Source organism: Suricata suricatta, chromosome 15 (genome assembly GCF_006229205.1).
Source record: "Suricata suricatta isolate VVHF042 chromosome 15, meerkat_22Aug2017_6uvM2_HiC, whole genome shotgun sequence".
In the NCBI taxonomy this organism is placed as follows: Eukaryota; Metazoa; Chordata; class Mammalia; order Carnivora; family Herpestidae; genus Suricata; species Suricata suricatta.
In genome coordinates this window covers 5,321,829-5,335,275 of record NC_043714.1, presented here as the reverse complement: position 1 = coordinate 5,335,275, position 13,447 = coordinate 5,321,829, and the positions used below count along the sequence as shown (strand labels likewise).

Here is a 13,447-nt window from a genome sequence, read left to right as displayed (position 1 = left end):
TAGCCAAAACATGGAAGGAGCCTAAATGTCCATCACCTGACGGATGGATCAAGAAGATGTGGTATATATTCACGATGGAGGACTACATGGCAATGAGAGGGAATGATATATGGCCCTTCGTAGGAAAGTGGATGGACCTTGAGGGTGTCATGCTGAGCGAAGTCAGCCAGGCAGAGAAGGACAGAAACCATATGTTTGCACTCATAGGTCAGGCAGGAAAACAAGAGAGACCTAATGGAGAACCAGGGGGAGCGGAGGAGGGAGAGAGAGTTGGGGAGAGAGAGGGATGCAGAACTTGAGAGACTATTGAATGCTGAGAATGAACTGAGGGTTGGGGGGGAGGGGGGAGGGGGGAAGAGAGGTGGTGGTGATGGTGGAGGGCACTTGTGGGGAAGAGCACTGGGTGTTGTATGGAAAACAATTTGACAATAAAATATTATGGAAAAAAAATAAAATCAGATTATTTGATTTTCCACTATTGAGTTGTATGATTTCCTATATATTTTAGATATTAACTCCTTGTTAGATACGTGATTTGCAAGTATTTTCTTCCGTTCTGTAGGCTGCCTTTTCAACTTGTTGGTTGTGCTGCAGGCTGTGCAGAAGAGGTTGTTGTTGGTTTTTTTTTTTTTTCTAGTTTGGGTCAGTTTGATGTTTTCTTGCTTCTTTATTTTTGGTTCTAATTGCTTGTGCCTTGGTGTCATATCAAAAAAAAAAAATCATTGCCAAGACCAGTATCAAGAAGCTTTGCTCCTATGTTATCTTCTGGAAGTTTTATAGTTTTATTTACATTTAAATCTTTAATCCATTTTGAGTTGATTTTTGTGTATGGTATAAGATAAGGGTCCAATTTCATTCTTTTGCCTGTGGATACCTCATTTTCCAGCACCATTTCCTCATTTTCTATTTTTGGTACCCTTCTTGGAAAATTACTTGACTGTATAGGCATGGGCTTATTTTCCATTCCATTAAAATATATGTCTGTTTTGTGTGTATGTTATGTGTGTGCACGCGCATGTGTGCCAGCACCCGACTATTTTGATTACTATAGCCTCATAGTGTAATTCACAATATGGTAGCCTCATACTTCCCAGCTTTGTTCTTGTTCAAGCTTTTTTGACTAGTCAGGGTCCTTTGTAGCTCCATATGCATTTGAGGAGTATTTTTTCTAATGCTGTGGAAAATGCCATTGGGTTTTGATGGAGGTTGCACTGAATTCGTAGATTGTCTTGTGTAGTATAGACATTTTAACAGTATTAGTTCTTCCAATTCACGAACATGGGATATGTTCCCATTTATTTGTGTCTTAAATTTCTTTCATCAGCTTTTACAATTCTCATCATACAGATCTTTTAGGCTTATTTACAAATTTATTTCTAAGTACTTGATTCTTTTTTGATGGTAACATAAATGAGATTGTTTTATTTATTTTTCTGATAGCTTATTGTTAGTGTATAGGAATGCAACTGGTTTGGTATGTTGACTTTGAATTCTGCAACTTTACTGAATTCATTCATTCTAACAGTGTTTTAGGTGAGTGGTTAGGGTTTTCTCTACATAGGATTGTGTCATCCCCAAACAATTTTACTTCTTTCTTTCTGATTTGGATGGTGTTTATTACTTCTCTTGCCTAACTGCTCTGGCTAGGACTTTCAATACTCTGTTGAATGTTGAATAAAAGTGGGGAGAGTGAGCATCTTTGCCTTGTTCCTGATTTTAGAGGAAAAGCTTTCAGCCTTCACCATTGATTTTGATGGTAGCTGTGGGCTTGCCCTACATGGTCTTTAGTATGTTGATGTACATTCCTGCTATACTTTGTATGTTGAGGGTTTTAATCATGAATAGATGTTGAATTTTTGTCAGATACTTTTCTGCATCTATTGAGATGATTGTATGATTTTTATCTATCATTCTACTGATGTGGTGTGTCACATGTTCGATTTGGGGAATCATTGCCGGGATAAATCCTGCTTTCGTTGCAGGGATAAAGCCTGAAATTGGTATATGATTTTCTTTCATGTGCTGTTGAATTTGGTTTGCTAGTGTTCTATAGGACATTTGCATCTCTGTTCACAGAGATATTGTGGTGTCCTTGTCTGGCTTTGGTATCAGGTTAATGCTGGCCTTGTAAAATGAGTTTGGGAAGTGGACCTTCCTCTTCAACCTTTGAAAGAGTTTGAAATGGATTGGTATCCTTCTTCTTAACGTTTATTTATTTTTGAGAGAGAGAGACAGAGTGGGAGTGGGAGAGGTACAGAGAGAGAGTGACACAGAATCCAAAGCAGGTTCTAGGCCCTGACTGTCAGCCCAGCGATGCAGGGCTCCAACTAGTGAACCACGAGATCATGATCTGAGCTGAAGTTGGACACCTAACTGACTGAGCCACCCAGGGGCCCCTGTCTTGTATCCTTGTTAAATGCTTGGTAGAACTCACTAGTGAAACCATCTGGCACTTGGTTTCTTTGTCAGGAGGTTTTTGATGTAGTCTCAATTTATTTGTTATTGGTCTGTCAGATTCAGCCTGGTAGGTTGTGTGTTTCTAGAAATTTATCCCTTTCTTCTAGATTATCCAATTTGTTGACATGTAATCATTTATAGTAGTCTCTTAACCGTTGTATTTCTGTGTTATCAGTTATAATGTCTTTCCTTTCATTTAGCCTTCTGTCTTGTTCTTAGTCTAACTAAAGGTTTGATTTTGCTTATCTTTTCAAAAAGATTTGTTTGTCTTTTTCTATTATTTTTCTGGTGTCTATTCATTTATTTCTGCTCTTTTCTTTATTAGGTCCGTCCTTCTACTAACTTTGGGCTTCATTCTTCTTTTTCTAGTTCCTTAATATGTAAAGCTAGGTTATTTATTCAAGACATTTCTTTATTTATTTGAAATCTTTTTTCCCAGTGTAGGTGGTTATCACTATACACTCGCTGTAAGAGCTGCTTGTGCTATATCCTCTAGTTTTGGTATATGGTATTTCTGTTGTCATTCATCTCAAGCATTTTTTTATTTGATTTTTTCTTTGACCCAATGGTTGTTCAGAAGTGTGTTATTTAATTTCCACATATTTGTGAATTTTCCAGTTTTCCTCCTGTCTGATTTCTATTTTCACGTGGCCAGAAAAGATACTTGTTAGGATTTCAGCCTTCCTAAATTTGTGAAGACTTGCTTTGTGGTGTAATGTATGATCTATACTAGAGAATATTTCATGTGTACTCGAGAGTAATGTGTGTTGTTGCTCTTGAATGTTTTGTGTATGTCTGTTGAGTGCATTTTATTTATACCGTTGTTCAAGTCTGCTGTTTCCTTTTTGATTTTATATCCGGATGATCTATTTATTGTTGAAAGTGGGATATAGAAGTCTCCTATTATTACTGTATTGTGATCTATGTCTCCCTTCAGTTCTGTTGATATATGCTATATATATTTAGGTCCTCCAATGTTGGGTGCATATATACTTACAATTGTTGCAACCACTTGGTGACTTGGCCCTTTTATCATTATGTTGTGACTGCCTTTGTCTCTTAAGACAGTTTCTAAGTTGAAGTCAGTTTTGTCTGATGTAAATATGGCTACTTCTAATCTCTTTTGGTTTCCATTTGCCTGAATATTCTTTTCTAATTTTCACTTTCAGCCTACATGCATCATTAAGGCTAAAGATGCAATCTTTTCCCTGAAAGAGGACATGTAGTAAAAATGGTGCACTTGGACTTGAATTTCCTAGAGGATTGTCTCCATATTCTCCTTTCTCCTTCTTGGTATAAACTTAACATCACTGACATTTCGGGAGGATGTTTCTAACTCTATCATTGGATGTTTCCCAAAGTCTTGTAAAGGTAGCATTAGTTGGTTATTTCACTCATTCGGCAAATTTTTTTTTTTACATTTATTTATTTTTGAGAGAGAGACAGAGACAGAGCACGGGTGGGGGAGGGGCATGAGAGAAGGAGACACAGAATCTGAAGCAGGCTCCAGGCTCTGAGCTGTCAGCACAGAGTCTGACCCGGGGCTCAAACTCACAAACCATGGGATCATGACTTGAGCCAAAGTCGGACGCTCAACTGACTGAGCCACCCAGTTGCCCCAACCCATTCAGCAAATATTTATTGAGCTCCTACTACATGCAAGATAATTTGTTCAGGAGGAAACCGATACTCACAGTTATAAGGTGTATCCAAATTAGATATCAACTCTTATGCTGCCTTATTTATCTTAGCAGATTGCGCTCCCATAAATACGACTGTAATCAGTCCCTATTTTCAAGGGTTTCCCTGTGATATTCGTTTATTCACTTACTAACAATTTTTACTGCTTAAGCACCTTGTGTTCTTATTTAACAGCTTGTACTCCTTAAGCATCTTGTGTTCTCACCACCTTATGTACCAGGGATTATGTATTGAATAAAGCAGGCCGAGTGTCTACCCTAAGGTAGTTTGCATTCTGGATGGAGAGAAAAGCGTCAGGAAAGGTAACATTATTACAGGAGGTCTTCTGTCTGGCTTCTGTCATTAGGTGATGATTAAAAATAGGGTGAGTCTAGAGACGCCTGTGCGGCTCAGTTGGTTAAGCATCTGACTCTCAATTTCTGCTCAGGTTATGATCTCACAGTTCATGAGTTTGAGCCCCACGTCAGGCTCTGCTCTTATGGTGTGGGCCTGCTTGTAATTCTCTCTCTCTCTGCTCTGTCAGCCCTCTCTCTTTCTCTCTCTCTCTTAAAATAAATAAACTTAAAAAAATAGGGTAAGCAAATTATGGAGAGAATTGCAAGGGAGAGGACTCTGGCCTCTATACAAATGTCTTTGATGTGACATTTAAGCTTGGGCCAACTTCAAGAAAGGGACAATGTTGGAATACACAAAAGCTAAGCATGGAAAAAATAAAACAAAAAATGAGACACGTTCCCTATGTTCAAGGAAACTAGATTCAATAGACAAATCAAACTCAGATGAGTATCCTTTTTAAATTCAGATTTTTACAATGTGCCACCCATCCAAAGTTGTTTAACAGATACTTTTATTTGAATGCTAATAGTGATGATTTAAAAAATGATTTTAACTGTTAATATTCCCATAAACAGTAAGAACAAAAATTAAAAGAGATCCTTGGTTTTTTTTTCTAATAGTCTTCATGGTAATAGTAGTTTAAACAATGACTTTTTCAGAGAATCAGAAATAACAAGTTATTCTGGAAGTTTGCATTTACCAGTGAAAGGTTTGATCTAGTTGATAAAAGATATATTTCTAAGAAAATCATCTTTACTAATTGGCCAATATTATTATATTCTTTGTATTTTAAAGTATGTTAATTGAAATTCTAAGATGATACATTTTGGTTTTACTGAGGGATATTTGATTAAGATCACATTAAGATGTTTTAGAAAACATAAATAGAACTGCTGCGCTTCTTTAAAAATATTCTATTGCTATTTTCGAAGTAGACATTCCCACTGTCAGAAGAGAATATTATCATTATAAAAATTACACTCGTATTACTGCTAATGATGAGTTTATCGGTAAGGAAGGATCAAGACCAAGACTTTTGCCTGCTCTGTGCTCAGTGACTGCTCAGCGGGAAGACGACAGATGTGGACTTGTTGACGCTTGGGGACACTGGGAGCCCCGGAGGGGTGGGCAGCCCCCCAGTGAAAGTCTCATCACAGTGTGTATCCCAGGTCCCTGTTCTTTCTCGTCTCTGCTCTTTCCAATATGAAGGTCATTCCAAAGAGAATATTATCAGATAACAGTTTACCAAGTGACCTTACAAAATACTTGTTTTATCTGTTACATAGTCCGTGTTAGTAAAAATGAAAAATGTGTCTCCCTTGTCAATTGCTTGATGAGGGTGCTAATGAGAATGGTCTTTTTCCTCCATTTCCTGCATTTTCTCACCTACCTTCTTCTGTTTTTTTTTTTCTTTTCTTCTTCTTCCTCTTCCTTTTCCAAAAGTTTACTCATGTTTCAACAATGCCCTTAATAAATGGATTCCATTAAGTCACAATTCCTGGTTCATATTTGGACACATTTTGTATAAATTTTTACTGACACACATAATGATTTCTTATAAATCACTTGATGTTTTCAGACAAGTTGACTTTTGCTAAAATGAATAGATAGCTTTGAAATATGTAGTCATTTATTACAAATAGGTACTAGCTTTTATTGCCAGAGCCCCAGGTCTGGGAGAACTGTTAATAAATGGAAATGCAAATAAGGGCTTATGCTGTAAATTACCAATATAGCTCTTCTGAAACTCATGCATGTCAAACTGGGTTCCACAAGAATGTAATTCGTATATTAGCTTGTCTTATTGATTCCATAGTATTGTGAAGTTACCAATAAATGGCCTCATTGTTCTAAGCACAAAGATAGGATAGTTTATATATATGGCATTCATTCCTAATTTAGTGATCTGACTCAGGTAATATCATCTCACCATAATTGTACCTTTGTACCCAAATGTATTGAAACTCACTTTAAATTTTTTTAAGGCTTATTTATTCTTGAGGCAGAGACAGTGAGAGCATGAGCTGGGGAGGGGCAGAGAGAGAGAGGGAGCCAGAATCAGAAGCAGGCTCCAGGCTCTGAGCTGTCAGCACAGAGCCTGACTGACGCAGGGCTCAAACTCATGATCTGTGAGATCATGACCTGAGCCGAAGTCAGGTGCCTGGCTGACTGAGCCCCGCAGGCGCCCCTGAAAGTCACCTTTAGAATACTTTGCAGCCACGGTCATAAGAAAAGATTCTCTTCTGGCGCTTATGTTTGTTTTGTTCACCTTGTCCAGACGTGGATGTCATCGAGTGCTCCTTGCAGTTCCCGGATGACGATTACTCCTGGTGGGACCTCTTCATGAAGATCTGTGTCTTCGTCTTTGCCTTCGTGATCCCCGTCCTCATTATCATCGTCTGCTACACCCTGATGATCCTGCGCTTGAAGAGTGTCCGACTCCTTTCTGGTTCCCGAGAGAAAGATCGCAACCTCCGTCGGATCACCAGGCTGGTCCTGGTGGTGGTGGCGGTCTTTATTGTCTGCTGGACGCCCATTCACATCTTCATCCTCGTGGAGGCTCTGGGGAACGCCTCTCACAGCACCACCGCCCTGTCCAGCTATTACTTCTGCATCGCCTTGGGCTACACCAACAGCAGCCTGAACCCCATTCTCTATGCCTTTCTCGATGAAAACTTCAAGCGGTGTTTTAGGGACTTCTGCTTCCCAGTGAAGATGAGGATGGAGCGACAGACGACCAGTAGAGTCAGAAACACGGTTCAGGATCCTGCTTACATGAGGGATGTCGATGGGATAAATAAGCCAGTATGACTAGTCGTGGAGCTGTCTTCTTATAGTTCTTCAGGAAGGGAAGAGTTTAATGATCTGGGGTTAACTCAGATTAGTACCGAAGTCTGAGACGGAAAGGTAGAATACTTCACAAACTTTTAGAAATCTCACGGTCTGAAGTCATCAGATGCAGATTGGGTTAGTGGCCCAGGTCAGTGGAGGCATCAAGGCGGTAGGGATGGAGTGCAGAAGATTCGAGTAAGCAAATACAGCCCCTTTCTAGGGTTGAGGAAGCAAGGCTGACTCAGTTCCTTTGATGAACAAGGAAACAAGCCTTTTTCTTCTGGTCGCCTAGATTTAGGCCAGGACACACCTGCTGTGGCGTCCCATGCAGTGTGGCTCCAACAGCTCTGTTTAGGAAGAAGGACAGGAAAAAAATACATTGGCTTCAGACCTTAGTGGGCATCTAGTTCAGATGCTTTACATCGACAACAACCTGAATAAAAACAAGGACCATTTCTAGGGTGTGTGCCTGGCTCCCTTCATGCTCTGTGGACACATATTTTGTGTGGCTGCGTGGTGAGGATTCCACCCAAGTATGACTTGGACCTACACCCAAGGTGTCTGACGTCCATGTGTAATGGGAAGGTCGTGCTCTGCAGGCAGTTACCTACACATGCAAAAGGTGGTTTCCAACAGTCTCATTTCTTAAAAGTCATGGTTTTCAGCATGCTATTCAGTTAAATAACTTCGTGACCAAGCATGTCTTGATGTCAAGATATATAAAGTGATTCAAATACCACTGGAAGACTATACAGTTACCTCTGTAAATAATAGTATATATATGCAAAGAAGAAAGGAGTGTGCCTTCCAGCCGGGCACTTTCCCCGGGAACATACTGACAACAGCCCTTAAGTTAGTGAGAGTTGGTGCTGAGACACGTGGGAACAACGTAAGCTTCCTTCTGGGAGTTGGTCAGGCGCCGTCGCCTTCAGAGCCCTGAGCACCATTTGGTCCTTCAGTGGCATTCATGACTCATGGATTAATTATAAAAAAAGCTCATTCATTCCTAGGTTGTTGACTTGACAGAATCTAATTTATATGCAGCTTCTACTCTTCACGAATCCATAGCCATTAGCAAATTCTCTCCAGCCATGGAGGGAGGCGGTTTTGCTCATGTCACTCTTGGGCTAGGATTCTGTAGCTTATAGCGGGAAGTAGAAATGATCCTAACTGTGGGCTGAATGAGGACATTATGTCACCCATGGCACCTGGACATATCTCGCACCGTGTTCCGCAGAGAGCACACCAGCTGAGAGTAACGCCACAGGCAGTGCATTTAGGATAATTTTGCTACGACTTCCAGATGACATGTTAATTCTCCGTTCCTTCCCCCGAGACTTATGATTTTAGAGGTAATGGCTTTTTCTGTAATTTGCCTGGGCAGAAGGAAGGGATAATTGAGAAATAACACCCATCTCTCCTTTAAGACTATATGTTACTGGGGCAGCACTCCACTGGGATTTACTGGGAAATCAGATGTCTAGATCTACATACTCATGGACACCATTACATCTGTAATTTCTGTTCACGGTGTACTTTCTGTCACCTCCCCACAAGGCGGGTGTACTCTCTCCTTTGGGAAACAAATCTGAGGGTTTTATATAGTGGCTTCAGCAGTTTACTATGATATTTGTCTACATTTCAGATTTTCATAGCATCTAGTAGATGAATTAAGGCTGAAAGACAAGTTCTTCCTAATGAACAGAAGTACTCCTTTGAACATTTCTTAAATTTCATTGACTGTCTCAAGTGTCCTTGTATTCCTGTAACAAAATGTAGACAGGAATGGCTTAAATATTGATTGGCATTCACCCCCATGGTTAAAAATCTTGGCTATCATATTGAAAGGATGTTTATACAGAGACTAGTTCTGGGAACCAACCCTCCTGATGTGAGAAATCTAAAAATCTCTTTATGGAACACTAAGACCCAAGAGACTTTCTTGAAGGATTCTTACGCAGTACAAAAATATAATAGAGATACAATCATGGAATGAAATTGCAGTGATGGGTTTTCTTTCAATTAGCACCCCATGTGCCCTGATGGCAACTATTGCCATTATTGGATTCTGAATTTTAGCCAGATTATCCTGCATGTCTTTATATCTACATTTTCAGCCCAAGGAGAGAGAGAGAGAAGTAGTTGTAAGTGCCCACGAAGGGTGTGCAAATTTCTCTCTTGTGGACACCAATTTCCCCAAACTGGAAGAGGAGAGAGGGGCTTGTCATTTAGGACACAACGTTAAAGGATGTAAAAGTGAGTGATATATATTAGGAAAAATACCACTTACACAAAAGTATTTATTTGTCAAAAACGTGTGTGCACACATGTGTGCATGCATGTGTGAGTAATTATGTAAATATATGTGTCTTTGTGTGCCTAAATATATGCATGTGCGTGATAGTGTGTGCATGCCTGTGTGAAAGAGTGAGTGTATGTCTTTCTGTGTGTGCCTGTCTACATGTGTGTGAATATATGTATGTGCATGTATGTGTATACATGTGTGTCTATGTGAGTGTGGGGGTATGTGTATTTGTGTATATGTGTGCATGCATGTGCATGTGAGTGTATGTTAATGTGTGTGTGATCATGTGTGCCCACGTGTGTGAATGTGTGTACATATACATGTGTGTATATGTGTTTGTGTGTGTGCATGCATGTGTGTGAGTATACGTTTATGTGTGTATGATCATGATAATGTGTGAATGTGTGTACATGTATGTGTGTATACGTGTGTGTATGAGTGTGTATATGTGTTTGTGTGTGTGCATGCATGTGTGTGTGAGTATACATGTTAGTGTATGATCGTGTGTGAGTGTGTGCGTGTGTGTGCACATGCATGTGTGTGTGTTTGTGATCATGTGTGTTTGTGCCCTGCTCTCCCATTGCAGCAAGGAGGACACATGTCTGCTGTGTCTCTTTGAGACCAGAACTGTGTGTATCTAATCTCAAGATCAACTCTACACAACCTCCTTCATCTTCTCACCCTGGTGACTTCTGGAAGATAAAATCTAGTGAGGGCTCATAAAAAAAAATAGAGAGAAATGGAACAGCCATGCAGAATGCATGCGATGAGGAGGAAAATGTAGAATTCTAACTGGAAGGAGACTGGCCATCATTAGCGTCTCAGAAGTACCCCATAATCAAAGATTCCCCCTATGTGAGGAACATCAATCACCACTCAAAGCATAATACTAAAAAAGAAGCAGTTTGGAAAGGCAGTTCTGAAAAACATGAAGGAATATTCACATAAATCTTAAGAATATTGTTCCATTTTATGATGAATTACTGAGAAATACAAGTTCTTAAACCATGTAGAACCATTATAAGAAAATGTACAGATGTTTCATCTAGTTTTGGGACATACTAAGATAAATAGCTGGAATAAAAGGAACAGATTGGGGGGCGCCTGGGCAGCTCAGTAGGTGAAGCGTCCGATTTGATTTCAGCTCAGGTCATGCTCTCACGGTTTGTGGTTTGAACCCCGTGTTGGGCTCTACGCTGACAGTGCAGAGCCTGCTTAGGATCTCTCCCTCCCTTGCTGCCCTTCCCCTGCTTGTGCTTTCTCTGTCTCTCTCAAAAGAAATAAATGTAAAAAAAAAAAAGGAATACATTGGCTTTGAATTAGACCTTTTTAAGGAGAAAACTATGACAAGGCTGTATGTCCTTCCAGTGAGATTTATTTTCTACACAAGAGCTGCTTGGGAGATGCAGCATAAATATGGAAATCCCATCCCTCAAGGACATAAACCCGCTTGCGCTAAGGCAGTTTTCTTCTCTGAAACAAAAGTATACTATATTCTTCACTGTGTATTATTTATAACTTGCACTTTAGGAAGGTGATAAGTATGCCTTGTGTATAAGATTGTGTGCCTTGTGATAAAATAAAAATTGCACCTGCTCAAAACTCAGTGGTCAATTACTGTGATATATCATTTATTCTTTGATGGCATTGATGATGCCATACTTCGGCAGAACACCGTTAACTGCTTCTCAGAACTGAAAACAGTCGCCTTGATTTTTCCATCCATGATAATGTCGTGGATGTTTATTTAATGGAAAGGAACAAAACGTAACAATCTAAACCGTGACCTTAAATTCCAAAACCTACCAATCACTTAGGAAAATTCACGTCTTTCCACAGTAATGGCATCAAGATTCTAGAATCAGTGTCACACATGGCCTTCCCTAGGGAAAAACACTTTTTCATTATGGAAAATATTGAAAGTGAAACTGCCCCATAAGTAAAAAAGAAATTAAGCTCTCCTGCCTTGCTTCCAATACAGTATAGTTGCGCGACTGTCGTGAATTACCTGTTTGTAAACCTCATGGCATTTGTACACAGAAACAAAGGTGTGTGTGTGTGTGTGTGTGTGTGTGTGTGTGTGTGTAAGGAGAAACACAGTAGGGAAGGGTGGTTAAAAAAACGATGCCTCTCGCTAGTTGAGAACACACTAGCAGGTCCTACTGTCATTTAAAATAGCCCATTTCTTTCTAGCACTTATCTTTGATTGATAACTCAATTTCCTTGGGGATTGGAGCGCAAGTGTCCTAGAGGTTGGACAGGACAGCAAACTCGATATGCAGTAGGTTTTAGGCATCATGGTCCCTTCTCTGTAATTACTTTAATGCATGATAATTCCTATGAATAGTCTCTAGGCCTGTGGAAACTAGGATGACAACATGAATCAAACAAATATTAAAAATGTGTTCAAGAGCTGTTGCCTGAGAGGATGTTCATATTTATGTCAGGAACTGTGCCAGATTCTACATAGGTATACAAAACAGATACACCTTTGATACTTACAGCCTAGGGAAAAGAAGCAATTAAGGAAATAATTACAATGTATTGCCATGAAGGGACAAACTAGTGAATGCAACCTTTCTCTGTGGTCCATATGTTATTCTTAAAACTACTAGATAGTTAGAATAGCAGGATTCTAATATTTGAAGGACATTAAAATGACAACTGCAAGTAAATACTCTAAGTGACTTTGTGAGTTTCAGATAGTCAAGGAAGGCTACCTTTTGAAAGCTACATAATTCAAGAACAGTATAGTCTTGGAATTAGACCAGAGGATGAGACACTGATAATTATGAGCTGTGCGATAAAGGTGTATGTGAAACACAGACCAAACTGCAGGCTCTCGGGTTGTTACTTTCAACAACTTCTAATGGAACCAGGGAGGATTTAGAACAGCTAGTTTGCAACCAGTTCATCCCCCTTGTGTTCTTTACTGCGGGGACAGAAGCAAAGACAGGTGACTGCCTGACAGCCTCAACTGGACCTCTGATAAGTAATAATTTCTGGTTGATGGGAGAGACCTTATCTACAAAGCACCCTTAGCAGGATGTCCCTGGCTGGAGGATGACTTGTAATAAATGTGTAATCTACAGGTTTATGGTTTTAAAGGGCATAAACTGGATGTGTTTCAGAACTTAAATACTCTCCTTGTTGGAGGTGGCCTACAACTTCATCAGAAACCTCAACTATCATTTAGGGGAAGAAACTCCATGTCACATGTGGGAAAGAAGAACTAGGGGCCACCTGTGAAGTCTCAGGTGACTCTCGTTCATCAAAGCTATAGATTTTCTGTGCCCTTGAAGTTACAAATACAACTTGATATTTCTAATGTCATAATGTACCTCAACCGGAAATTCACACTAAAAATATGCTGTTTGAGGCTAAGAGTTATTTACTGAAGAAAAGTATCAATTAACTTTTGATTTAAAAATAACAGTGCAGGGTGCCTGGGTGGCTCAGTTGGTTAAGCATCCCCCTTCCGGCTTCAGCTCAGATCATGATCTCACGGTTCATGGGTTCGAGCCTTGTGTCAGGCTCTGTGCTGACAGATAGCTCAGAGCCTGGAGCCTGCTTCAGATTCTGTGTCTCCCTCTCTTTCTGACCCTCCCCTGTTCGTGCTGTCTCTCTCTGTCTCTCAAAAATAAAACTATTAAAAAAAATTTAAGTAGTTTATTGTCAAATTAGTTTCCATACAACACCCAGTGCTCTTCCCCACAGGTGCCCTCCTCCATCACCACCACCTCTTGCCCCCTTCCCCCCTCAACCCTCAGTTCATTTTCAGTATTCAATAGTCTCTCAAGTTTTGCATCCCTCTCT

At 39.9% G+C, this 13,447-nt stretch overlaps 1 protein-coding gene across 1 annotated transcript in view; it reads left to right on the top strand.

Annotated features, from left to right (window-relative positions):
• Positions 1-9,787, top strand: part of OPRK1 (opioid receptor kappa 1) — a 32,485-nt gene extending 22,698 nt beyond the window's left edge. Inside the window, exon 3 of the mRNA XM_029923845.1 lies at positions 6,773-9,787. Coding sequence (XP_029779705.1) covers positions 6,773-7,305 — 533 coding nt within the window. The 3' untranslated portion in view covers positions 7,306-9,787. The remainder of the gene's footprint in view (positions 1-6,772) is intronic.
• Positions 9,788-13,447: the final 3,660 nt, after the last annotated feature.